At 41.9% G+C, this 24311-nt stretch overlaps 1 protein-coding gene across 1 annotated transcript in view; it reads right to left on the bottom strand.

Moving 5' to 3' along the window:
- The window catches only part of LOC129847362 (ATP-dependent translocase ABCB1-like), a 32969-nt gene extending 9442 nt beyond the window's left edge, over window positions 1–23527 (bottom strand). The window contains exons 1-16 of the mRNA XM_055915133.1: window positions 23418–23527; window positions 23279–23324; window positions 22931–23081; window positions 12588–12681; window positions 11993–12184; window positions 11122–11293; window positions 10702–10826; window positions 10399–10576; window positions 10128–10241; window positions 9868–9978; window positions 9543–9668; window positions 8618–8821; window positions 8175–8345; window positions 7762–7923; window positions 6968–7198; window positions 5927–6109 (exon numbers count right to left, since the gene is read on the bottom strand). Of these exons, the coding sequence (XP_055771108.1) occupies window positions 5927–6109; window positions 6968–7198; window positions 7762–7923; window positions 8175–8345; window positions 8618–8821; window positions 9543–9668; window positions 9868–9978; window positions 10128–10241; window positions 10399–10576; window positions 10702–10826; window positions 11122–11293; window positions 11993–12184; window positions 12588–12681; window positions 22931–23081; window positions 23279–23324; window positions 23418–23473 (2316 nt within the window). The 5' untranslated portion in view covers window positions 23474–23527. The remainder of the gene's footprint in view (window positions 1–5926; window positions 6110–6967; window positions 7199–7761; window positions 7924–8174; window positions 8346–8617; window positions 8822–9542; window positions 9669–9867; window positions 9979–10127; window positions 10242–10398; window positions 10577–10701; window positions 10827–11121; window positions 11294–11992; window positions 12185–12587; window positions 12682–22930; window positions 23082–23278; window positions 23325–23417) is intronic.
- Window positions 23528–24311: the final 784 nt, after the last annotated feature.

Raw genomic sequence — 24311 nt, 5'->3', positions numbered from 1 at the left:
AATTTTAGCAAGGTTCTGAGGCAGAACACCACAAAGTGGCAGTACAGAATTGTAATTTTAGCAAGGTTCTGAGGCAGAACACCACAAAGTGGCAGCTCAGAATCGTAATTTTAGCAAGGTTCTGAGGCAGAACACTGCAAAGTGGCAGTTCAGAATTGTAATTTTAGCAAGGTTCTGAGGCAGAACACTGCAAAGTGGCAGTTCAGAATCGTAATTTTAGCAAGGTTCTGAGGCAGAATACTGCAAAGTGGCAGTTCAGAATTGTAATTTTAGCAAGGTTCTGAGGCAGAACACTGCAAAGTGGCAGTTCAGAATTGTAATTTTAGAAAGGTTCTGACGCAGAACACCACAAAGTGGCAGTTCAGAATTGTAATTTTAGCAAGGTTCTGAGGCAGAACACTGCAAAGTGGCAGTTCGGAATTGTAATTTTAGCAAGGTTCTGAGGCAGAACACCGCAAAGTGGCAGTTCAGAATTGTAATTTTAGCAAGGTTCTGAGGCAGAACACCACAGTGGCAGTTCAGAATTGTAATTTTAGCAAGGTTCTGAGGCAGAACACCACAAAGTGGCAGTTCAGAATTGTAATTTTAGCAAGATTCTGAGGCAAAACACCACAAAGTGGCAGTTCAGAATTGTAATTTTAGCAAGGTTCTGAGGCAGAACACCACAGTGGCAGTTCAGAATTGTAATTTTAGCAAGGTTCTGAGGCAGAACACTGCAAAGTGGCAGTTCAGAATTGTAATTTTAGCAAGGTTCTGAGGCAGAACACCGCAAAGTGGCAGTTCAGAATTGTAATTTTAGCAAGGTTCTGAGGCAGAACACTGCAAAGTGGCAGTTCAGAATTGTAATTTTAGCAAGGTTCTGAGGCAGAACACTGCAAAGTGGCAGTTCAGAATTGTAATTTTAGCAAGGTTCTGAGGCAGAACACTGCAAAGTGGCAGTTCAGAATTGTAATTTTAGCAAGGTTCTGAGGCAGAACACCGCAAAGTGGCAGTTCAGAATTGTAATTTTAGCAAGGTTCTGAGGCAGAACACTGCAAAGTGGCAGTTCAGAATTGTAATTTTAGCAAGGTTCTGAGGCAGAACACCACAAAGTGGCAGTTCAGAATTGTAATTTTAGCAAGGTTCTGAGGCAGAACACTGCAAAGTGGCAGTTCAGAATTGTAATTTTAGCAAGGTTCTGAGGCAGAACACCACAAAGTGGCAGTTCAGAATTGTAATTTTAGCAAGGTTCTGAGGCAGAACACTGCAAAGTGGCAGTTCAGAATTGTAATTTTAGCAAGGTTCTGAGGCAGAACACCACAAAGTGGCAGTTCAGAATTGTAATTTTAGCAAGGTTCTGAGGCAGAACACCACAAAGTGGCAGTTCAGAATTGTAATTTTAGCAAGATTCTGAGGAAGAACACCACAAAGTGGCAGTTCAGAATTGTAATTTTAGCAAGGTTCTGAGTTAGAACACTGCAAAGTGGCAGTTCAGAATTGTAATTTTAGCAAGGTTCTGAGGCAGAACACCACAAAGTGGCAATTCAGAATTGTAATTTTAGCAAGGATCTGAGGCAGAACACCACAAAGTGGCAGTTCAGAATTGTAATTTTAGCAAGATTCTGAGGCAGAACACCGCAAAGTGGCAGTTCAGAATCGTAATTTTAGCAAGGTTCTGAGGCAGAACACTGCAAAGTGGCAGTTCAGAATCGTAATTTTAGCAAGGTTCTGAGGCAGAACACCACAGTGGCAGTTCAGAATTGTAATTTTAGCAAGGTTCTGAGGCAGAACACCACAAAGTGGCAGTTCAGAATTGTAATTTTAGCAAGGTTCTGAGGCAGAACACTGCAAAGTGGCAGTTCAGAATCGTAATTTTAGCAAGGTTCTGAGGCAAAACACTACAAAGTGGCAGTTCAGAATCGTAATTTTAGCAAGGTTCTGAGGCAGAACACTACAAAGTGGCAGTTCAGAATTGTAATTTTAGCAAGGTTCTGAGGCAGAACACCACAAAGTGGCAGTTCAGAATTGTAATTTTAGCAAGGTTCTGAGGCAGAACACCACAAAGTGGCAGTACAGAATTGTAATTTTAGCAAGGTTCTGAGGCAGAACACCACAAAGTGGCAGCTCAGAATCGTAATTTTAGCAAGGTTCTGAGGCAGAACACTGCAAAGTGGCAGTTCAGAATTGTAATTTTAGCAAGGTTCTGAGGCAGAACACTGCAAAGTGGCAGTTCAGAATCGTAATTTTAGCAAGGTTCTGAGGCAGAATACTGCAAAGTGGCAGTTCAGAATTGTAATTTTAGCAAGGTTCTGAGGCAGAACACCGCAAAGTGGCAGTTCAGAATTGTAATTTTAGCAAGATTCTGAGGCAGAACACCACAAAGTGGCAGTTCAGAATTGTAATTTTAGCAAGGTTCTGAGTTAGAACACTGCAAAGTGGCAGTTCAGAATTGTAATTTTAGCAAGGTTCTGAGGCAGAACACCACAAAGTGGCAGTTCAGAATTGTAATTTTAGCAAGGATCTGAGGCAGAACACCACAAAGTGGCAGTTCAGAATTGTAATTTTAGCAAGATTCTGAGGCAGAACACCGCAAAGTGGCAGTTCAGAATCGTAATTTTAGCAAGGTTCTGAGGCAGAACACTGCAAAGTGGCAGTTCAGAATCGTAATTTTAGCAAGGTTCTGAGGCAGAACACCACAGTGGCAGTTCAGAATTGTAATTTTAGCAAGGTTCTGAGGCAGAACACCACAAAGTGGCAGTTCAGAATTGTAATTTTAGCAAGGTTCTGAGGCAGAACACTGCAAAGTGGCAGTTCAGAATCGTAATTTTAGCAAGGTTCTGAGGCAGAACACCACAAAGTGGCAGTTCAGAATTGTAATTTTAGCAAGGTTCTGAGGCAGAACACCACAAAGTGGCAGTACAGAATTGTAATTTTAGCAAGGTTCTGAGGCAGAACACCACAAAGTGGCAGCTCAGAATCGTAATTTTAGCAAGGTTCTGAGGCAGAACACTGCAAAGTGGCAGTTCAGAATTGTAATTTTAGCAAGGTTCTGAGGCAGAACACTGCAAAGTGGCAGTTCAGAATCGTAATTTTAGCAAGGTTCTGAGGCAGAATACTGCAAAGTGGCAGTTCAGAATTGTAATTTTAGCAAGGTTCTGAGGCAGAACACTGCAAAGTGGCAGTTCAGAATTGTAATTTTAGAAAGGTTCTGACGCAGAACACCACAAAGTGGCAGTTCAGAATTGTAATTTTAGCAAGGTTCTGAGGCAGAACACTGCAAAGTGGCAGTTCGGAATTGTAATTTTAGCAAGGTTCTGAGGCAGAACACCGCAAAGTGGCAGTTCAGAATTGTAATTTTAGCAAGGTTCTGAGGCAGAACACCACAGTGGCAGTTCAGAATTGTAATTTTAGCAAGGTTCTGAGGCAGAACACCACAAAGTGGCAGTTCAGAATTGTAATTTTAGCAAGATTCTGAGGCAAAACACCACAAAGTGGCAGTTCAGAATTGTAATTTTAGCAAGGTTCTGAGGCAGAACACCACAGTGGCAGTTCAGAATTGTAATTTTAGCAAGGTTCTGAGGCAGAACACTGCAAAGTGGCAGTTCAGAATTGTAATTTTAGCAAGGTTCTGAGGCAGAACACCGCAAAGTGGCAGTTCAGAATTGTAATTTTAGCAAGGTTCTGAGGCAGAACACTGCAAAGTGGCAGTTCAGAATTGTAATTTTAGCAAGGTTCTGAGGCAGAACACTGCAAAGTGGCAGTTCAGAATTGTAATTTTAGCAAGGTTCTGAGGCAGAACACTGCAAAGTGGCAGTTCAGAATTGTAATTTTAGCAAGGTTCTGAGGCAGAACACCACAAAGTGGCAGTTCAGAATTGTAATTTTAGCAAGGTTCTGAGGCAGAACACTGCAAAGTGGCAGTTCAGAATTGTAATTTTAGCAAGGTTCTGAGGCAGAACACCACAAAGTGGCAGTTCAGAATTGTAATTTTAGCAAGATTCTGAGGCAGAACACCACAAAGTGGCAGTTCAGAATTGTAATTTTAGCAAGGTTCTGAGGCATTACACCACAAAGTGGCAGTTCAGAATTGTAATTTTAGCAAGGTTCTGAGGCAGAACACCACAAAGTGGCAGTTCAGAATTGTAATTTTAGCAAGGTTCTGAGGCAGAACACCACAAAGTGGCAGTTCAGAATTGTAATTTCAGCAAGGTTCTGAGGCAGAACACTGCAAAGTGGCAGTTCAGAATTGTAATTTTAGCAAGGTTCTGAGGCAGAACACCACAAAGTGGCAGTTCAGAATCGTAATTTTAGCAAGGTTCTGAGGCAAAACACCACAAAGTGGCAGTTCAGAATTGTAATTTTAGCAAGGTTCTGAGGCAGAACACCACAGTGGCAGTTCAGAATTGTAATTTTAGCAAGGTTCTGAGGCAGAACACTGCAAAGTGGCAGTTCAGAATCGTAATTTTAGCAAGGTTCTGAGGCAGAACACCGCAAAGTGGCAGTTCAGAATTGTAATTTTAGCAAGGTTCTGAGGCAGAACACTGCAAAGTGGCAGTTCAGAATTGTAATTTTAGCAAGGTTCTGACGCAGAACACTGCAAAGTGGCAGTTCAGAATTGTAATTTTAGCAAGGTTCTGAGGCAGAACACTGCAAAGTGGCAGTTCAGAATTGTAATTTTAGCAAGGTTCTGAGGCAGAACACCACAAAGTGGCAGTTCAGAATTGTAATTTTAGCAAGATTCTGAGGCAGAACACCACAAAGTGGCAGTTCAGAATTGTAATTTTAGCAAGGTTCTGAGGCAGAACACTGCAAAGTGGCAGTTCAGAATTGTAATTTTAGCAAGGTTCTGAGGCAGAACACCACAAAGTGGCAGTTCAGAATTGTAATTTTAGCAAGGTTCTGAGGCAGAACACCACAAAGTGGCAGTTCAGAATTGTAATTTTAGCAAGATTCTGAGGCAGAACACCGCAAAGTGGCAGTTCAGAATCGTAATTTTAGCAAGGTTCTGAGGCAGAACACTGCAAAGTGGCAGTTCAGAATCGTAATTTTAGCAAGGTTCTGAGGCAGAACACCACAGTGGCAGTTCAGAATTGTAATTTTAGCAAGGTTCTGAGGCAGAACACCACAAAGTGGCAGTTCAGAATTGTAATTTTAGCAAGGTTCTGAGGCAGAACACTGCAAAGTGGCAGTTCAGAATCGTAATTTTAGCAAGGTTCTGAGGCAAAACACTACAAAGTGGCAGTTCAGAATCGTAATTTTAGCAAGGTTCTGAGGCAGAACACTACAAAGTGGCAGTTCAGAATTGTAATTTTAGCAAGGTTCTGAGGCAGAACACCACAAAGTGGCAGTTCAGAATTGTAATTTTAGCAAGGTTCTGAGGCAGAACACCACAAAGTGGCAGTTCAGAATTGTAATTTTAGCAAGGTTCTGAGGCAGAACACCACAAAGTGGCAGTTCAGAATCGTAATTTTAGCAAGGTTCTGAGGCAGAACACCACAAAGTGGCAGTTCAGAATCGTAATTTTAGCAAGGTTCTGAGGCAGAACAATGCAAAGTGGCAGTTCAGAATCGTAATTTTAGCAAGGTTCTGAGGCAGAACACTGCAAAGTGGCAGTTCAGAATCGTAATTTTGCTGGTATTATCAATACAGTAAAGTAAATTAGCAATGACAAGTCAGTCTTTTCGAATTTATGTACAATTGCTGAAGTATATATTTTCCCGGAAAACACCTAGAGAAGGTCACGGTGCGGAGAGAAACACCCCCAAAATAGATAACAACAGAAATTTAAAAGGCTGCTTTGGAAAATAAGAGCCAAAACCCACCAACCAACGACCATCAAATAAATGATGTGGAAAAATAAGACCACCTTGTTTAAATCAAACTCAATCGAGACACCAAGGAAATGGGAGTAGTCTGCATTATTTAACAATTCTTCATATGATGAACACAAGGAGGTGGTCTTGTGAAACACTTACTCCAATGATCTTGGCGAAGATGATGGCGACACAGGGATAAACGGCTCCCCCCACCAAGCTAGACAGGGTTCCTACTAACATGTACGGCCACTCGGGCTTGTTCAAGGCCAGGATTCTGGTGAAGGGGATGTCTGGAGCTTCCTCTGGTTTCTTTTCCTTCTGTCATCAAACATTGTCATCAATGACAAAACTAAATGACCAAGGACCAACATGATGTAACAGATATTATTTCTGATGACAATGAACTATCACTATATACAGTAGGGTGGCAGGTTCAAATCCCCGAGCCGACTAGGTGAAAAATCTATCGATGTGCCCGTGAGCAAGGCACTTAAACCTAATTGCTTCTGTAAGTCGCTCAAGATAAGAGCTTCTGCTAAATTACTAAAATGTAAATGAATGCAACCATACATTATAAACTATACATTATATACCATTCATTATATACCATTCATTATATACCATTCATTATAAACCATTCGTTATACACCATTCGTTATACACCATTCGTTATACACCATTCATTATAAACCATTCATTATATACACCATTCATTATAAACCATTCGTTATACACCATTCGTTATACACCATTCGTTATACACCATTCGTTATACACCATTCGTTATACACCATACATTATATATACCATACATTATATATACCATTCATTATATATACCATTCATTATATACCATTCATTGTAAACCATTCATTATAAACCATTCATTATATACCATACATTATATACCATACATTATATATACCATACATTATATATACCATTCATTATATCCCATTCATTATATACCATTCATTATATACCATTCATTATAAACCATTCATTATATACCATTCATTATATACCATTCATTATATACCATTCATTATAAACCATACATTATATAATAGGTACGATGATAATTCAGCAATAGCACTATAACAAAGCCATGTTCCTATATAACACATACAGGACGTCATATTGCGCCCTAAAGGATGATCTATGTAATAGTACCTTCTTGTCTTTCTTGGACTTCTTAGATTTCCTCCTGGTCAGTTTCATTTCCACACGGCCACTGCTGATTGAGTTCCTTTCAAAGCCGCCGTTTTCTATTCCTTCCTCGTTTACCACTTCCAGCTCATCCATGTCAGATGAGTCATACAGGACATCATCTAGATCCTCATATTTAGGAGGGTTATCCTCTTCCACAGGGTCCTCTTCATCTTCCTCTGGCTTCCCTTGACTCTGAACAACAGACAAGGTGTGATACATTTAACATTTAAGTCATTTAGCAGATGCTCTTATCCAGAGCGACTTACAAATTGGTGCATTCATCTTATGACATCCAGTGGAACAGCCACTTTACAATAGTGCATCTAAATCTTTTAAGGGGGGGGGGGGGGGGCAGAAGGATTGCTTTATCCTATCCTAGGTATTCCTTAAAGAGGTGGGGTTTCAGGTGTCTCCGGAAGGTGGTGATTGACTCCGCTGTCCTGGCGTCGTGAGGGAGTTTGTTCCACCATTGGGGTGCCAGAGCAGCGAACAGTTTTGACTGGGATAGTGATAGTGGATTTGATCATGTTACACACAGAGCCTGTTTATTACTGATCACTATTCATATAGACACAGGCTTGATAAGGTATATTGCTCTGATACTGATGATATGCTTCTCTAAATATGACTGATCAACATGATTTAGGCGTCGACTGATTCTACTGTTGAGGCAGAGTTGGGGCCCTGGTGGTCAAAGTAGTGCACTATAAAGGGAATAGGGTGCCATTTGGGATGTAGAGAGCGTGATACAGTACCTGCTGCATGACCAGAGAGTAGTAGACCCCCTTCTTGTCCATGAGTTCCCTGTGTGTTCCCTGCTCCACCACCTCTCCGTTGCTGAAGCCAGCGATCACGTCAGCTGTTCTGATGGTGGACAGGCGGTGGGCGATCACTATCGTGGTGCGGCCCGCCCTGGCCTATGGGAATGGGAGGAGACAATATAGTCATTTATCCCAAATTATTATTATTTTATTACCTCTTCATTTTTGCTGAGATGGATTCCAACAGGATCTCATCGATTCACTCTGATTCTTGACGTTTGTCAACTGCTGCAAATGTGAACTTGCAAGGCTGCAGTCAAACAAATCGAATCAGGCTGTTAGGGTGCACAAAACCAGGTTTGAGAACAACCTTAACCATGTGTCTGGTCCTCAGGGAGAGTACTGACCTTATCCAGAGCGGCCTGGACAACCGACTCACTCTGGGTGTCCAGGGCGGAGGTGGCCTCGTCCAGCAGGAGGATCTTCGGGTTTTTGACCAGGGCCCGGGCGATAGCTATCCTCTGCTTCTGTCCTCCACTGAGCTGGGCTCCCCGCTCCCCCACCATGGTGTTCAGCTTCTGTTAACGCCACATGAAATGGGATGGAGATTAAATAATCATGTTTAAATGTGTCCTTTTGGATAACATCATCACTATTTGGCCATTCCCTTACACTGTATACAACTTCAAAACAAAACAACATTTAATTTCAACACAGTCGCCATAGAAACAACAGAATATCTGCTGTCCTACTCCAAATCATTTGTACACCATAGATCATTTAATATACAGTACATGTGAAACAGTGAAGCATTTGTATGTACTCATTTGTCAGTATCTATCCCACGTACATCGGGGAGTTTGGAGATAAAGTCGTATGCGTTGGCCTCTCTCACGGCCCGTTCGATGTCCTCATCTGTGGCATCCTCTCTGCCGTAGCGGATGTTTTCTGCAATGGTTGTTCCGAATAGCACAGGTTCCTGACTGACGATACCCATATTCTCCCTCAGCCACTTCACATTCAGGGTCCGGATGTCCCGACCATCCAGGGTAATCTGACAACAAACCAGGGTCATATTCATTAGGCATGCACATTTCTCTGCTTTGCTGACGAGTATTTTCTATGCTCATACAGGAGTAATAAAGGTGGGAATGTTGTTTATTATTATTGTTGTTATTTTATTTATTATTTTGATTTTTAAGGGGGTGCTGCAGCAGCCTCAGCACCCCTACTTCCCTCGGCTATGCAACCCAGACCAACAGTGTTCCTGACAAATTATATATCAACCTTCCACAAGAGGGCACTATAGTACTAATTTACTTTTAAGTGAACTGAAGTCAACACTAAACCTGATAAGCCAGAACATGGGAATGAGTGTACGTGAGTGAATGTTTGCGTTTACATTACAAGTGTGTGTGTGTGTGTACATTATATGTGTGTGTGTGTGTGTGTGTGTGTGTGTGTGTGTGTGTGTGTGTGTGTGTACATTACACATGTGTGTGTACATGTGAGTCTCTGTATGAACTATGAGTCAATTGGTTGAACTTTAATGCACTCGTGTCCTGCATACCTCTCCTGAGGTTGGATCATAAAGCATGTGAGTCCTTTACTGGAGGCTGGTGGGTGGAGCTATTGGAGGACGGGCTCATTGTAATGGCTGGAATTTATTCCGTCCTCTTATAGCTCCATCCACCAGCCTCCACTGGAGTCTTTACAGTGGGACATGTGTCTCTTCTTAATGAACTTGAATAAGCCTTGATCAGATTTGTTCATACCTCTCCTGAGTCTGGATCATAAAAGCGCTGCAGCAGCTGAATGGTGGTGCTCTTCCCACATCCACTGGCTCCAACCAGAGCTATGGTCTTCCCACGAGGAACTGTCAGATTCACTCCCTGAAGAATCTACAGCGACAGGGAACACGTCCCACAACGTATTTAACATGAATTTTTACCGTCATTTTACAATTATACGGTTTGTCATTTTGTTTTTGCTAATCCAACTAGAAACTGAAAATTCATCTTAGCTTCTTCCTTATTGTGCATTTTTCAAATCATTTGGAGACAGGTTGGTGTCTGGATCTGATTCAAATCCACTACTTACTTTGACATCTTTCCTGGAGGGGTAGCTGAAGTGGATGTTCTTGAATTCAATGTCTCCTTTCACATAGTCTGGTTTGTGACCTTCCTTTGAACTGCTGTCTATGGGCCGCGGCTATGACAAACAAATCAACTCATCAACCGCGGCAGTAGGACAAATGTCTAAATTGGACTTGAGATCATGTTGTTCTGAGTGAGTTAGAGTGAGTTCATACAGTTTCAATGCTATGGTGATTCAGGGGTTAAACTGAATACTTCCGGTACCTGGTCAATGGTATTGTAGACTTCATAGGCAGCACCCCGGGCTTTGGCGATGGCTTCCAAGTTAGGCGCACCCTGGCCCAAAGAGAACGACCCAATAATCACTGAGAAGAAGACCTAAAAATAGCAGCAACAAAGAACGTAATGAAGAAAGGAATTCTATTAATGTCAGACAGAGTAACAGGTGTGAAGACATTGCAGAGGCCTCTTCACAATAACATGTATCTATTGGAAAATAGTACATTCTTACTTAAAATCTTCCATGAAAGCTTACTGTAATGGTTTTTCCAATGGTGTAGTTTTCAGGCTCGTCTACAGAGAGCTTGGTCCCGTACCAGAAAGCCAAGGCGTACGTCCCAAATATGACAAACTGGGTGAAGCCCATGGCCACGTTAGTGGTGATGGCCTTCTTTATTCCAAAGTTTTTAGCATCCTCCAAGTTCTTTTCATACCTAAAATATATAGAAGAAATGCCTAAATAGGGGAATGTGTCTTGATTTTGGTAGATCGTATTAATAAATATTGAAAGAGATATACTGTTTTATGCAACACATTAATTAGTTAATAACTGACAAACCTTTCCACAGCTTTCTTTTGCCCATTGAAAGCCACAACTGTCCTGATAGCCACCAGTATCTCTTCAGCTACCGCCCCTGCTTTGGCATAGGCAGACAGCTCCTTACTGGTCAGGGTGGCAAGTATCTGAAATCAAATACAACATGTTAATGAATACGGTATCTTACACTGCTGATGTAAAAATGTCTTTATAAAAGAAATGTGATTGTGGAAAACTGAGAGGATTGGATAAGTGTAAACTAGGAGTGGATTTGGGATTGGGCACAAGAGCAGTGATGCAACCACTGTTGAGTGACACATATGAAAACAATATGGCACCTTATTCCCTATGTAGCCTACTACTTCAAGTAGTGCACTATATAGGGAATAGAGTACCATTTGGGATGAAGCCGTTGTCTTTGCAGGTCATTGGTAGTCTTACTTTGGACCAGACGGCAACTGATCCTGCCAGGAGAGGACTGGCGGCCAGGATGACGAGTGTCAGCTTCCAGCCGAAGATGAAACCAATGATGAACCCTGACAAGAAGGTGCAGAAGAACTGCACGAACACACAGATCTTGTCTCCAAGGCCTTCGTTGATTGTGTTGATGTCACTGTAGAAAGTAAAATATTATAAATGATTAATATTATAATAATTGACATTATTTAAACAATCTTAATAGCATTTTTTATATCTGTAGTTGCTCAATGTGATCATATATGCTAAAATATGACATTGTCTTTGATAAACAAATAAATCCCAATCATTCTTCCAATGTCAACCTGACGTTGAGAAGTCCTATCTGGTGTGTATCAACCTGTTATTGAGAAGTCCTATCTGGTGTGTATCAACCTGACGTTGAGAAGTCCTATCTGGTGTGTATCAACCTGATGTTGAGAAGTCCTATCTGGTGTGTATCAACCTGACGTTGAGAAGTCCTATCTGGTGTGTATCAACCTGACGTTGAGAAGTCCTATCTGGTGTGTATCAACCTGACGTTGAGAAGTCCTATCTGGTGTGTATCAACCTGATGTTGAGAAGTCCTATCTGGTGTGTATCAACCTGACGTTGAGAAGTCCTATCTGGTGTGTATCAACCTCACTTTGAGAAGTCCTACCTGTTGTGTATCAACCTGACGTTGAGAAGTCCTATCTGGTGTGTATCAACCTGACGTTGAGAAGTCCTATCTGGTGTGTGTCAACCTGACGTTGAGAAGTCCTATCTGGTGTGTATCAACCTGATGTTGAGAAGTCCTATCTGGTGTGTATCAACCTGATGTTGAGAAGTCCTACCTGGTGTGTATCAAACTTACTCTGTCAACCTGACGTTGAGAACTCCTATCTGGTGTGTATCAAACCAGGACATCTGTTGGTGTAGGATGGCATGGAAGTATTTCTCCCGGATCCGTTTGGTCTGTTTGGTGGCTGTCAGCAAGAACAACATCACCTGAAAGGTCCCCAGCAGGAACACAGCACAACCGATCCCGATGAAGTAATAGGCATGTCTGGAAATTCAAATGTATGTATCACACAGTATATTTTAAAGCAATAAGCAACGGGGGTGGGGGTGGGGGTGTATGGCCTGTTCTTACGCACAACACTATGCAAGAGTGCCTGGATACAGCCCTTAGCCGTGGTTTATTGGCCATATACCACAAACCCCCAGAGGTGCCCTATTGCTATTATCTAATTACATTGGTAATCAGTTTATAAGTAAAAATACATGTTTTGTCATGCCCGTGGTATACGTTCTGATATACCACGGCTGTCGGGCCAATCGGCATTCAGGGCTCAAACCACCCAGTTTATAATCATAAATAAAAGCGACATTGTATTTACATGAGGATATCTTTATGATATAATATATTGATAATGTGTGTGTTATCTACTGTACTCATTATCACTTGCCGAGTCATTAGAGCCTGTATATCAACTCCAGGAATCTGAATACATCCGTCAGTTGAGTTCAATAAAGCGCTGATCTCCTCCACAGTGAAATTGGCTATGGAGAAATGACAATACCAGTAGTCAATGTTCACAGTCTGGCGTGCCTAACATATGATATGTGTAGTATAAAACATAATCCACAAATCACCAAATATATGGTGAAGATATGCCTAAACAATGCAACCCATAATAGAAATAATCACATATATGTATCTCATACTGTAATACATGGCCACAAAGGAGCCCTGCACTTTATAGCCAATACACAGATGTAAGATCTTAATTTGAGCCAGTTTGCTTCAACAGGAAAATAATCCCGCAGCAACAGAACAGGTGAATTATTATGTGGATTATAATTAATGGGCATTTTTGTAGGGGTTGATACATTAAGAATGGTGCTGGATTGCATAGCGGCCGTTTTACTAGTTGCTGACCAATTCTGCTGTTAAGTGTGTATATGTGTGTGGTTTTTTGCACATTGCATCCCCGTTTTTAAGACTTTTTTTTGTTAGGCTACATATACATTTCACACAAGTTTTAAATACATGGCACTTTTTTTATGATCCTCAAACTATTTACATACCGTCAGGAGTCAATTATTTGAGTACACAATATGACATTTTACAGGAAGGAAGTAGAGTTTACAATACAATATATTGTATGTTATTCTCAGAAAAGAAAATGTCGTCCCGCCACTCCCTCACCGTGTAGGTCTGTCGCTTGGTCAAGAGATGTTGATATCTGATACAGTGTTACATAATACATCCCATGCATCAACTGTATTTGCCCGGGCTTTGTTTATCCTAGCCACTGATCGCTCTAAACGAACAATATCTTGAAAATATGATAAGCATATTTGTGGTGAGAGGATTGCAGCGGGTAATGGAAGCACTATGGATAGCTTGTTTTGCTGCTGTTAACCCCGCATAAATGATTATCTTCTGAACCAGTTGCAGTCATACATGCTACTTTTAGACACAGTAATTACACAACAAATATATTTATTTTTGGATAAAACACATGACATTTTGTATAGATAGTGGATATGTACTCAGACATGTATATCGTGTTTTCAGTTATAACTATTACTGATCATGAGCTTTTTAATCCCTCCCCTCTGCTACACTCAGTCCAGCCCACCTAATAGTATCTCCGTGAGACCATCCTCTTTTCATTTCCACGTGCCATATATCTTTCCACTGTGCTGTGACGTCTTATATGAACTTTGAACCTTTCTAATCGCATAGTATCCAAAGATTGTAAGTTAAAGATTAATATTTATAATATTATATATATTGTTGAATGATTGACTTTCCAAATCTCCCAACAGGGCTATTTGCAGAGTTAATTTTAGGTAAATGTAATGCTTTTTCAGCCATTCCTGAAACTGAGATCAGAAACAAGCTCCGTTGTGCTGATCTAAACTTTTTGGTACATAATGTTTCCCCCATTGTTTGCTCTGACCGAAAAGAGCTTCTGGACATCAGAACAGCGATAACTAATCTCGTATTGGATGAAGATTTCTACTTCAACCAGTTGGCGGTGCAGGACATACTGCTCACCCTGGACCAGACCCTAATCCTCCGCTCCCGGAGGAGAAAGTGCAAGAGAGGCCGACGTGCGGGCACCCTGACAAAACTACAGTCGTGGCCAAAAAATGTTGAGAGTGACACAAATATACATTTTCACAAAGTCTGCTGCCTCAGTTTGTATGATGGCAATTTGCATACACTCCAGAATGTTATGAAGAGTGATCAAATTAATTGCAATTAATTGCAAAGTCACTCTTTGTCATGCAAATGAACTGAATCCCCCCAAAATATTTCCACTGCATTTCAGCCCTACCACAAAAGGACCAGCTGACGTCATGTCAGTGATTCAGTAATTCATTAACACAGGTGTGAGTGTTGACGAGGACAAAGCTGGAGATCACTCGGTCATGCTGATTGAGTTCGAATAACAGACTGGAAGTTTCAAAATGAGGGTGGGGCTTGGAATCATTGTTCTTCCTCTGTCAACCATGGTTACCTGCAAGGAAGCACGTGCCGTCATCATTGCTTTGCACAAAAAGGGCTTCACAGGCAAGGATATTGCTGCCAGTAAGATTGCACCTAAATCAACCATTTATCGGATCATCAAGAACTTCAAGGAAAGCGGTTCAAATGTTGTGAAGAAGGCTCCAGGGCGCCCAAGAAATTCCAGCAAGCGCCAGGACCATCTCCTAAAGTTGATTCAGCTGCGGGATCGGGACACCACCAGTACAGAGTTGCTCAGGAATGGCAGCAGGCAGGTGTGAGTGCATCTGCACGCACAGTGAGGCAAAGACTTTTGGAGGATGGCCTGGTGTCAAGGGCAGCAAAGAAGCCACTTCTCTCCAGGAAAAATATCATGGACAGACTGATACTCTGCAAAAGGTACAGAGATCGGACTGCTGAGGACTGGGGTAAAGTCATTTTCTCTGATGAATCCCCTATCCGATTGTTTGGGGCATCCGGAAAAAAGCTTGTCCGGAGAAGACAAGGTGAGCGCTACCATCAGTCCTGTGTCATGCCAACAGTAAAGCATCCTGAGACGATTCATGTGTGGGTTTGCTTCTCAGCCAAGGGAGTGGGCTCACTCTCAAATTTGCTTATTAATAACACGGCCATGAATAAAGAATGGTACCAACACATCTTCCGAGAGCAACTTCTCCCAACCATTCAGGAACAGTTTGCCTTTTTCAGCATGATGGAGCACCTTGCCATAAGGTGGCTCTGGGAACAAAACATCGATATTTTGGGTCCATGGCCAGGAAACTCCCCAGACCTTAATCCCATTGAGAACTTGTGGTCAATCGTCAAGAGGCGGGTGGACAAACAAAACCCCACAAATTCTGACAAACTCCAAGCATTGATTATGCAAGAATTGGCTGCCATCAGTCAGGATGTGGCCACGAAGTTAATTGACAGCATGCCAGGGTGGATTGCAGAGGTCTTGAAAAAGAAGGGTCAACACTGCCTTTGACACTTATGAATTCTTTGTAATTATACTTCAGTATTCCATAGTAACATCTGACAAATTTCTAAAGACACTGAAGCAGCAAACTTTGTGAAAATTAATTTTTGTGTCATTCTCAGATCTTATGGCCACAATTGTACATAGATGAGAACATAAACTTCCTCTACCCTCTGTTCTATTAGCAAACGTGCAAGAGAACAAACTGGACAAGCTCTTTGAGACTATCCTTTTAATTGAACCTGAAGAACTGTCAGGACCCGGTTACAAACTCGGGTCTCTGGTGTGAGAAACAGTCACTTAGCAAACTGAGCCACTAATAGTTGGCAGAACCCAGAATATGAGGCAGACACAGCAGTACTTGAGACGGTGCTTTAATAAAGTAAAAAGGAAAGTACTTCAGGCAAAAATATAAATCCACAACGTCAAAAGTAATTCCAAGAGAAAAAAGGTAAATCCTCCAAGACAAAAGGTAAATCCACAAGGTGGTAGATACCGCAGGGGAAAAAACTCAAAAGAATAATCAAAAATAAATAAACAAGAACAAAAACAGAGTACCTCAAGAGAATCCAACAGGAGTAACACATGTTCACAGCATCGCTGGGGCTGGGTGCTAACATACAAACACAGAGCAAAGAACTGAGGAAAACTAAGGGTTTAAATACATTCAAGGGAAACGAGGCACAGGTGCAAATAATAACTGGAAACAAGAGAAAACAAAAGGGTCAAAAAAGCACAATGGGGGCATCTAGTGGCCAAAACCGGAACAATCCTGGCCAAATCCTGACAAAGAACTGTAATATCCCATGTTTCTTAGAGTCGTGGCTGAACAAGAACACGGATAATATACATCTAGCTCGGGTTAGATCAAGGGTGGAGATGAGTGTCTCTGTTAACAACAGCTGGTGAGTGATATTAAGGAAGTCTCGAGGTTCTGCTCACCTGAGTAAGAATACCTCATGATAAGCTGTAGACTATACTATTTACCAAGATAGCTGTGGATTTAACACCACAAGCCTAGAAGATGGTGTGTACCCTCAGACATGGAGGGGGGCAAAGGTAATTCCGCTACCCAAGAAAAGCAGAGCACCCTTTAATGGTTCAAACACCTGACAAGTCAGCCTGTTACAAGTGCTTAGCAAACTTTTGGAAAGAAAAAATAGTTTGATCAAATACAAAGTTATTTTACAGAAAACGAACAGAATTTCAGCATGCTTATAGGGATGGGCACTCAACATGCTCAGCACTGACAAATGGTTGATGATTGGCTGAAATAAATGAATAGTAAGAATATGGTGGGAGCTGTTTTGTTAGACTTCAGAGCAGCTTTTGATATAATGATCCTGAAAAATGTTCATCCTCTGCCTTATTATGCATTGACAGTTACCTATCTAATAGAACACAGAGGGTTTTGTTAATGGAAGCCTCTCTCACGCAAATTCCGTTGAGTGTGGTGTACCGCAGGGCAGCTGGCTTGGGCTATTGTTTTCTGTTTTTACAAATGACCTTCCACTGAACTTGAATAAAACCTGTTTGTCTATGTACGCTGACAAAATCAATAGTATATACGTCTTCTGCAACAGTAACATAAATACTGAGACACTTAATATAGAGCTCCAGTCAGTTTTAGAATGGGTAACTAGCAAAATGGGTAACTAGTAATAGTCTGGTGCTTAATATCTCAAAAACAAAATGCATAATTTATTTAACAAATCAATCAGTCAACGTTAAACCTCGTTTAGATCTATTATTGAATAATGTGGCTATTGAGCAGGTTGATGAGACTAAACTGCTGGGTGTAACCCTAGATAGTAAGCTGTCATGGTCAAAACATATAGACTCAATGGTTGCTAAAACGGGAAGAGATCTGTCCATGATCGGGCATTGCTCTGCCTTCTTGACATATCACACTTAGATGTACTGTACTTGGAGGGTAAGTGTCAGTAACATGCATACCAGTCTCTCCTGGCTCAAAGTTGAGGAGAGATTGACTGAACCACTATTGGTCTTTGTGCAAGGTATTGATGTGTTGAAGATACCGAACTGTCTGTTCAAGCAATTGGAACAGTTCTGACAATCATCAGTACAACACAAGACATGAACCAGAGGTTTCTTCACCGTCCCCAGGTCCAGAACAGAGGTTGGGAAACGTACAGTATTAAATAGAGCTGTGACTACATGGAACTCTCTGCCACTCCAGGTAACTCAAGCTAGCAATAAAATCAGTTTAAAAAACAGGTAAAAGAACACCTTCCTGCACAAAGGGGACTGTGAAGATACACAGCCATTTTATATATTTTGTATTGTAATGTTAATTGAACTATGTTTTAGATCTAGATATTGTGTGTATGTACTGATACGTAGGCTTTGTGATGTTTCAAATGTATGTATTTCAGTCCTTGACTAATAATGTGCTGTACTATGTCTGATGTTAGTATGTTTCATGTGGATCCCAGGAAGAGTAGCTGATGCTTCTGCAGCAGCTAATGGAGATCCTAATAAATGTCAAATACCAAAACGATGCTGGCACTAAGACCGCACTCAACAAGCTATATAGGACCATAAGCAAACAAGAAAATGCTCACCCAGAGGCAGCGCTCCTAGTGGATGGGGATTTTAATGCAGGAAAACTGAAATCCTACCAGCATGTCACCTGTGCAACTAGAGGCGAAAAAACTAGAAATCACCTTTACTCCACAAAGAGAGATGCATACAAAGCTCTCCCTTGCCCTCCATTTGGCAAATCTGACCATAACGCTATCCTTCCATGCTTGCTTTGAGGAAAGCAATACTGAACCATGCATGAGAGCACTGCCTGTTCCGGATGACTGTGTGATCACACTCTCCGTAGCCAGTCTGAGTAAGACCTGATGGGCTCTTTTGCTCTCAAAACAGCCTCAATTCACCGGGGCATGGACTCTACAAGGTGTCGAAAGCATTCCACAGGGATGCTGGCCCATGTTGACTCCAATGCTTCCCACAGTTGTGTCAAGTTGGCTGGATGTCATTTGGGTGGTGGACCAAACTTGATACACATGGGATACCAGCAGCGTTGCAGTTCTTGACACAGACTGTTGCGCCTGGCGCCTACTACCATACCCTGTTCAAAGGCACTTAAATATTTTGTCTTGCCCATTGACCCTCTCTGAATTCATGTCTCAATTGTCTAAAGACTTAAAAACCCTTCTTTAAACCTGTCTCCTCCCCGTCATCGAAACTGATTGAAGTGGATTTAACAAGTGACATCAATAAGGGTTCACCTGTCATGGAAAGAGCAGGTGTCCTTAATGTTTTGTATACTCAGTGTACGGTCCCTCAGTTGACAGTGCACGTCAGAGCAGAAATTATACCATGAAATCCAAGGAACTGTCTGTAGATCTCCGAGATAGATTTGTGATGAGGCACATACAGTGTTTGGGGAAGGGTATAAAACAATTTGTAGAGTTTTGAAAGTTTCCAATAGCACAGCGGTCTCCATCATTGGGAAATTATAAAACATATGGAACTACCCAGAGTAGAGCTGGCCATCCGACCAACGTCTGACCAAACTGAGAAACCGGGCAAAAAGGACCTTGGTCAGGTAGCTGACCAAGAACCCAATGACCACTCTAACAAAACTACAGAGTTCCTAGCAGTTAGAGCGTTGGGACAGTAACCGAAAGGTTGCTTGTTTGAATCCCTGAACTGGCAAGGTGAGCAAGACAGTTAACCCCCACAACTGCTCCCGAAGAGCAATGACGTCGATTAAGGAATCTTCCCTCTCCTCCCTGATTCAGAAGGGTTAAATGCGGAAGACAACAGTTGTGCAACTGACTAGAGATCCCCTTTCCCTTTCCTTGGCTGAGATGGGAGAAGGACAACAGTCTCTACAGCACTTCACCAATATTGGCTTTATTGGAGAGTGGCCAGATGGAAGCCACTCCTGAGAAAAGGCAATGACAGTTGGAGTTTGCAAAAAAAAGTAATGTGAAAGACTGAGATCATAAGGGAAAAACATGCACAGCTCATCACCTATTTAAAAGCTACACGGTAGGGATGGTGTTAAGTGGCAGGGACTGTGAGACTGGATAGAGGGAACAATAAATAGAGCCAAATCCTTGGTGTGAACATGCTTCAGAGTGTAAATTACCTTAGACTGGGGCGAAGATATCTTTTGGGGTGTACATTTGACCCCTTTTTCTCCCCAATTTTGTGATATCCAATTGGTAGTTACAGTCTTGTCCCATCGCTGCAACTCCCGTATGGACTCGGGAGAGGCGAAGGTCAAGAGCCATGCACCCTTCAAATTACAACCCTGCCAAGCAGCACTGCTTCTTGCCACACTGCTCGCTTAACCCGTAAGCCGGCTGCACCAATGTGTCAGAGGAAACACCATACAATTAGCGTCACGAGTCATCATGCATGCGCCCGGCCCGCCACAAGGAGTCACTAGAGCACAATGGGACAAGGACATCCTGGCCGGCCAAACCGTCTCCTAACCCGGACAATGCTGGGCCAATTGTGCGCTACCTCATGGGTTTCCCGGTATCGAACCCGGGTCTGTAGTGACGCATCTAGCATGGCGATGCAGTGATTTAAACCGCTGTGCCACTTGGTAGGCTGGGGCGAAGATTTACATTCCAACAGGACAATGACTGCTGACAGAACCAGGAAGTGCTGGAGTCAGTCAACATTCTCAGTGGGGAGGGGTGAAGTATAAACAGTAAACATTCACAAGGTGGGATACACTGGCAGTGGGGAGGGGTGAAGTATGTACAGTAAAAATTCACAAGGTGGGATACACTGGCAGTGGGGACAGGGTGAAGTATAAACAGTAAACATTCACAAGGTGGGATACACTAGCAGTGGGGACAGGGTGAAGTATAAACAGTAAACATTCACAAGGTGGGATACACTGGCAGTAGGGACAGGATGAAGTATAAACAGTAAACATTCACAAGGTGGGATACACTGGCAGTGGGGACAGGGTGAAGTATAAACAGTAAACATTCACAAGGTGGGATACACTGGCAGTGGGGACAGGGTGAAGTATAAACAGTAAACATTCACAAGGTGGGATACACTGGCAGTGGGGACAGGGTGAAGTACAAACAGTAAACATTCACAAGGTGGGATACACTGGCAGTGGGGACAGGGTGAAGTATAAACAGTAAACATTCACAAGGTGGGATACACTAGCAGTGGGGAGGGTTGAAGTATAAACAGTAAACATTCACAAGGTGGGATACACTGGCAGTGGGGACAGGGTGAAGTATAAACAGTAAACATTCACAAGGTGGGATACACTAGCAGTGGGGACAGGGTGAAGTATAAACAGTAAACATTCACAAGGTGGGATACACTGGCAGTGGGGACAGGGTGAAGTATAAACAGTAAACATTCTCTGCATTGTTGGGAAGGACCCGTGAGTAAGCATTCCCCTGATAGGGCTCTGTTTTTGGCTGGCGTTAAGGCAGGGCTAGTGTCAAACGGACGTTCATTTGCAATTCCGACCTCTTAAAACCAGCACTCTGCTATAGTTAAACTATTGCGCAAGGATTGGTAATTTCCCTGTCTTGTTCCAGTTTGCTTGCGCTCAGATGGGAGGGGTGGAAATATTTGAGTTGCGTCCTTAAAGACATGATCACGGTGCTAATTTCAGGGAGTGCTGGCAGGGATATTTAAGACCAAACAGAAGCTGGTTTTACCGATTTATACAGCGGATATCCAGCCGTGACTCACACTGCTCATATGAATATGGAACAAGAGTTATGTGCTTTTGGTGCCTGTATAGGCCTTCATAGTATTTAAAAACATTAAACACTATATTTTCCCCCCATTTCATTTGATTTGATTAAAAACCAAGCATAGCCTCCGATTCTGTCAATAAAGGCTGGTTTGTTTTTGTCCTGCCCAATGCAATCAAGTAGGCTAGTCAAGATTGTATAAAGGGTTGGAAACAAATCTTAATCACCAAAGCTTTATTAAAAGATCAAGTTTGAGAGGAGCAAAACACTGAACTGACGTTCCCTTTTTATCTATGTATTGTAGGCAGGCGTACATTATTTTAGCCATGCTTTGAACGTGCATTAAAACCCCTCCATGATGTAGGCTACATGTGTCCATGCCCATCATGAAACGAAAGATGAGAACCTCAGTGAATGCTGGTAAACCTCATATTTAGAAGTTATTTTCCTGCAACAACTGCTTGTTTTCCGTTTTATATTTTGAAACCCCATCCCTCTGTAGGCTACCCTTACCCCAGGCCTACTATAACGAAGGCTGGTTCTACAGCAATGCGTCTGTATTTTTTATCCTAGTGATTCTGTGATATCTCTACATTTTACATTTATTTATTGTTGTTGTTGTTGTTGTTGTTGTTGTTGGAAAAACTAAAAGATTGCTTGTTTTAATTTGTAATTTTATTATGTATTAGAATTCTCCCAAATTTCAGTCTTGTATCATCGCTGCGACTCCCCAACGGGCTCAGAGGATTGAACCTGGGTCTGTACCGGCACCTCAAGCACTGTGAGTGCCTTAGACTGCTGCGCTACTCGGGGGGCCCCTCACTTTCTCTTTATATTGGATCTCTGTCCAGCTACTGAGAAAAGAAAACCCTCCACAGTCTGCATTGTTCTACTATTATATCACCACCGGGAGTAATTATGGTGCCTGTAAGTGTATTTAGACATAGCCTATTTAATACACGTTGTTGTTTCGTTTTGTTTCAAATGTGATTATCTCTCTTTTTAGGCCTTATCAATAATGAATTGTTTCTAGCTTATTGACAACTTTTGGCATGTCCCTGCTCAGCCATAATGCACTTTACAGTAGACCCCTATATCAGTGTGAATGCTATGTATATCTGTCCACATTGACACCATGCAATTACTTAGAACAAAGCAAAGATAGGATAGGTCTACATTGTGTTATTTAATTTCTGTAAGCTGTTTAACAAACTATAATGGACTAACTTTGGATTTGGAGTTGATTCCAAGGCGATACATAAAATACCATAAATACACAACTTGAATAAACCATGTATTTAGCCATGGAGCACTTTCTGATTGGCCAGTGAGGGGCCAAGCCTGACACACCCATAACTGGTTTAATCGTCAAAACTAAGCCCTTTCTCGCCACCGTCAGCACTGCGCCGATCATTTTTGGTTGTGAAAATAGAAAAATATTTCTGACAAACTCCCAACCTAAAGCTCTACCGCCAGCGCTTAGATTTACCATTGCATTAGGTTTGTTAAAATAGAGCCCTTGTCCTGCAACAGAGTGATCAAATGACAATGCTACATGTGTACCTTGTCAAACAGAATATGTACCTGTATGGTTGAGCTGCTGTCCACTTTGTACAAAGCTGTCGGTCATCTGTCCATACACAACACACATAAGGGGCAGGGCTATCCCGTGGAGAGCAGCACATAGCAGGCCGATTATCATTAGGAGCACCTCACAACCAGTAGCGTAGCGGAACTGCAAACACAACACACATAAAACCACAGTCAAATGCAGCAGACGTTGGAATGACTGGAGAATATGAATCTTGTCAAGATCACTTGTAACAAATTACCCCATTTTGACATATACTACATGTACTACAGTGTATGTGCAAATTGCCAAAAGATTCTTGTGTATTTCCTGCTATTTCTGAAACCAAAATCAGGACATACCAACTGGAAAAATCCCACTGCTTTTGCTGGTTCTTTTTTCTTCCTTCTTGAGAATGAAACATAGATTCATGAGCAAACCAAAATATATTTAACTGTATTAGGAGTAAAGTAGGAATGCCATTATGGCAATGTTACTTACCCGAGGCCCTTCTTTGGCTTGCGCTCCGTGTCAACGGTTGGCTGCCCCTCTGTCATCCGCTCCTGAGGCTTCGTATCCTCATGGAAGGCCGGGTTGGGGTAGCCTTTTGCAAATACCTCTGAATCAATTAAACATTTACCAATGATCAATTAAACATTACCAATGATCAATTAAACTAAACAATTAAGCTATCTGCCATCCAATGATACTGCCTGGTCTCATTGATTAGACATAACACAGTAAATGTACATTCGGGATACTCAAATTAGTATGTTAGCTAATTGTTCCCCTAACCGTAAATGCAATCCTTTTAGCTAAACCTTCCCCTAACCATAACCCTTTTATTTACCCTTCCCATAACCATATGTCACGCCCTGACCATAGTTTGCTTTGTATGTTTTATGTTTTGTTTGGTCAGGGTGTGATCTGTGTGGGCATTCTATGTTGTAAGTCTGGTTTGTCTATTTCTATGTGTTTGACCTGATATGGTTCTCAATCAGAGACAGGTGTTTTGCGTTGTCTCTGATTGGGAACCATATTTAGGTAGTCTGTTTTCTATTGTGGGTTGTGGGGTATTGTCTTTAGTTTGTTACGTGTGTGCATTATAGGCTGAGGTGTAATTTTCTTTCTTACACTTGACACCCTATGGTTTTTGGGTTGTCAAGTTGTATGTTCTGCGCCCTGTATTGTTTGGGCTTCATTTTTTGTGTGCCTTAGTAAAGAGCACTAGACCTCAGTGGAACTCTCTCTGCGTCTGATTCCTGCACCCACCTAGTCCCGCGTGACACCATAACTCTAACCTTAACCCTTTAACCTAACTCCAAACTTAACCCTAACCTTAACCCTAACCCCTAAACCTTACCCCCTAGCCTAGCTAACGTTAGCAAGCTAGCT

The sequence above is a fragment of the Salvelinus fontinalis genome, unplaced genomic scaffold (genome assembly GCF_029448725.1).
Source record: "Salvelinus fontinalis isolate EN_2023a unplaced genomic scaffold, ASM2944872v1 scaffold_0798, whole genome shotgun sequence".
Classification (NCBI taxonomy): domain Eukaryota; kingdom Metazoa; phylum Chordata; class Actinopteri; order Salmoniformes; family Salmonidae; genus Salvelinus; species Salvelinus fontinalis.
Note: the sequence above shows the minus strand (reverse complement) of the source record. Positions and strands in the feature narration are given on the sequence as shown.